General features: G+C 43.4%; 1 protein-coding gene across 1 annotated transcript in view; it reads right to left on the bottom strand.

Moving 5' to 3' along the window:
• The window catches only part of LOC117954828 (CD82 antigen-like), a 14,313-nt gene that overhangs the window by 756 nt on the left and 10,033 nt on the right, over positions 1-3,524 (bottom strand). Inside the window, exons 3-4 of the mRNA XM_034888881.1 lie at positions 3,314-3,487; positions 3,122-3,205 (exon numbers count right to left, since the gene is read on the bottom strand). Of these exons, the coding sequence (XP_034744772.1) occupies positions 3,122-3,205; positions 3,314-3,487 (258 nt within the window). The remainder of the gene's footprint in view (positions 1-3,121; positions 3,206-3,313; positions 3,488-3,524) is intronic.

The raw sequence follows: 3,524 nt of genomic DNA, 5'->3' as shown, positions 1-3,524 counted from the left end.
CCAGAGTGAGACATCTCACTAGTTTTAGTTCCAGAGTGAGACATCGCACTAGTTTTAGCTCCAGAGTGAGACATCTCTCTTGTTTTAGCTCCAGAGTGAGACAACTCCCTAGTTTTAGCTCCAGAGTGAGACATCTCCCTAGTTTTATCTCCAGAGTGAGACATCTCACTAGTTTTAGTTCCAGAGTGAGACATCGCACTAGTTTTAGTTCCAGAGTGAGACATCTCACTAGTTTTAGCTCCAGAGTGAGACATATCAGACATCACACTAGTTTTAGTTCCAGAGTGAGACATCTCACTGGTTTTAGTTCTAGTGTGAGACATCTCACTGGTTTTAGTTCCAGAGTGAGACATCTCTCTAGTTTTATCTCCAGAGTGAGACATCTCACTGGTTTTAGTTCCAGAGTGAGACATCTCTCTAGTTTTAGTTCCAGAGTGAGACATCGCACAAGTTTTATCTCCAGAGTGAGACATCTCAGGCATCTCACTAGTTTTATCTCCAGAGTGAGACATCACACTAGTTTTATCTCCAGAGTGAGACATCGCACTGGTTTTAGTTCCAGAGTGAGACATCTCTCTAGTTTTATCTCCAGAGTGAGACATCTCACTGGTTTTAGTTCCAGAGTGAGACATCTCTCTAGTTTTAGCTCCAGAGTGAGACATCTCTCTAGTTTTAGCTCCAGAGTGAGACATCGCAATAGTTTTATCTCTAGAGTGAGACATCTCACTAGTTTTATCTCCAGAGTGAGACATCTCACTAGTTTTATCTCCAGAGTGAGACATCACACTAGTTTTATCTCCAGAGTGAGACATCACACTAGTTTTATCTCCAGAGTGAGACATCTCAGACATCACACTAGTTTTATCTCCAGAGTGAGACATCACACTAGTTTTATCTCCAGAGTGAGACATCTCAGACATCACATTACTTTTAGCTCCACAGTGAGACATCTCCCTTCTATCCTATCTTTGTTGGGAGCTGCACATGCTCAGTAGCTCAGTAAGTTCTAATCAGCTAGAAAACCTGCAGAACAGGGACAGGAAGTAGAACAGGGACAGGAAGTAGAACAGGGACAGGAAGTACTTCTTTTGGAGATTTTGGTGAACTAGTGTGTGTTGTAGCAGTGTTATGCCAGTGAGAACGAGCTAACATGCTAGCGCTAGCATGCTACGGTTAGCCACCTCGTCTCTAGCGACGTAGAAAGCCGATGTTGCAGATGTTGAACAGCTCACTCGGAGACTGAAGACCGGATCAGAGGACATTCAGAAACCGGATCAGAGGACATTCAGAAACCGGATCAGAGGACATTCAGAAACCGGATCAGAGGACATTCAGAAACCGGATCAGAGGACATTCAGAAACCGGATCAGAGGACATTCAGAAACCGGATCTCACTCAAAACAAGTTTTTATGTGTTTGGAAGCACCAGAGGAAAAAAACAACACCCCAAATCCCAGAAAAAGTGATATTTTTTTCATAATATTGGCACTTTAAATTACAATTTGATATTATTTTACACATTACACACTTGCCTGAATTACACGCACATGCTCAGTACCTACGATGGAGAGATGTCACGGTGGGGGGGCTGGGGGGGGCTGCCCATGGAAAGGCGCTCCAAGCAGTTGGGGGTTTGGTGCCTTGCTCAAGACCACCGTGGAACCTCTCCATCTACCAGTCCACTAACCATGCTTTGGTCCGTATGGGGACTCGAACCAGTAACCCTCCGGTTCCCAACCCAACTCCCACCTGACTGAGCTACTACCACCTTCTCTCTTAAAAAAAAAAAAAAAAACTAATTCAAACAACTTCACACCGAGGTTATGGTGGCTTTGAATTTTAAGATACTTTGGGATTTTTCAGTTTAGTTTTCAAAGTTTCGTTTGCGAGACTAACGGCAGACAGAGTCCCAGGCGGTGTTTTTCGCAGCATTTGACGCGTCGTATCCGGAACAGATCCCCCAAAAACTGCAGGTCGGCAGCATGTCTGGGTGTGTGGTGTGGTATGGTTGCCGAAATTATCTGCTACGTCATTGACCTGGAACACCACATCTGTACTTTCTATACGCTACCACCAGGTGAAGTACCACCAACCGGACGGAGAACACATGCTGCTTCCTGTTTACCGCGTGCCCAGTTTGTTTGTTTGTTTGTTTTATTTGGATCCCCATTAGCTTCAGCATACACTAAAAGCTGTTCTTCCTGGGGTCCTACAATCTTTTCTTGACAATACACATAACATTTCATTACACATACATACATACACACACACACACACACACATACATTTGAAAATACAATCATAAATAAATCTTACAATTAACACAGTTAATACAAATAAAAATTAAACCAAAGACACTACTCCGAATAGATTAATCTATTTTAAGAAATACAATAACAAAAAGCCCTGCGCCCCCTAATTTTATTTTAAATATTTAATTCCTTAGAAATAAATATGTCTTAAGTAATTTTTTACTTAAGACAGGGAGGGAGACATTATTTTTAACTTTAAGCCATGTGAGTTGTTTATGCATTTTATCAACATTTGACCTGAACCCACACGAAAGAGCCACACGTGCAGCTTTATTCTGAATCACTTGTAATTTCTTCATATTATTTGCTGAAGTGCTGGACCACACCACTACACCGTTGGCGTAGACTACGGTGTGTTTGGGCGTGTTCTTTTGGAGATTAGTTCAGCTACTGGAGTAAAACTCTTCTGTGCACAGAGATTTGTTTTGGTTTTTTTTGCCGCTTAAAAACCAAAACGTAGTGTAAATGTCGCCTTGGTCTGGAGTCGATGTTTGATTGACAGCTTTCACAGGAGCCTAAATAACTTTGTAATATACTCAACATTTAACCCTCATGTTGTCCTCGGGTCAAATTTGACCCGTTTTCAGTTTTTTTTTTTTTTTAATCACAATAAATGGGCCTTCAAAATAAGAGCTGGAAATTTCAACATTGGAAATATCAAATAACTTCATTAACACCCACAGCATTGAAAAAGTGACAAAAATGTTGGAAAAAGCGATAATAGTGTTTAAAAAAAAAATGTCCATGGTTGACGGGAAGACAACACAAGGGTCAAAACTAGACGTGTAGTTTTATGAATGAAGCCGTACCTCGATCAGAGCCACTCCGAGGCAGATCCCCAGGACGACCCCGATGTTGGTGACGAGCCAGCTCTCCACGCTGGCAGCACAACCCTGGAGGAGAGTCAGGATGAACGAATGAATGAATGAATGAATGAATGAATGAATGGATGAATGGTGAGCTCAGCCATGTGAAAGGAAGGAAACGGGTAGATATAATACCACGTCGTAAACGGGCCAGTCGGGCGTCTGGGCCTCGCAGAAGCCGCTCTCGGAGAAGTTCCCCGAGGCCAGCGAGACGTTCTGGCAGGAGCAGGGGAACAGCAGCTGGGAGCTGTTCACTATCACCTGGTTACCGCTCCAGTCCACACGGCCCGTCCAGCCACAGCACTCCATCTGCAGGGAGGGAGGGAGGGAGGGAGACAGGGAGGGA

The sequence above is a fragment of the Etheostoma cragini genome, chromosome 1 (assembly GCF_013103735.1).
Source record: "Etheostoma cragini isolate CJK2018 chromosome 1, CSU_Ecrag_1.0, whole genome shotgun sequence".
NCBI lineage: Eukaryota > Metazoa > Chordata > Actinopteri > Perciformes > Percidae > Etheostoma > Etheostoma cragini.
This window is presented reverse-complemented; position numbering and strand designations above follow the sequence as displayed.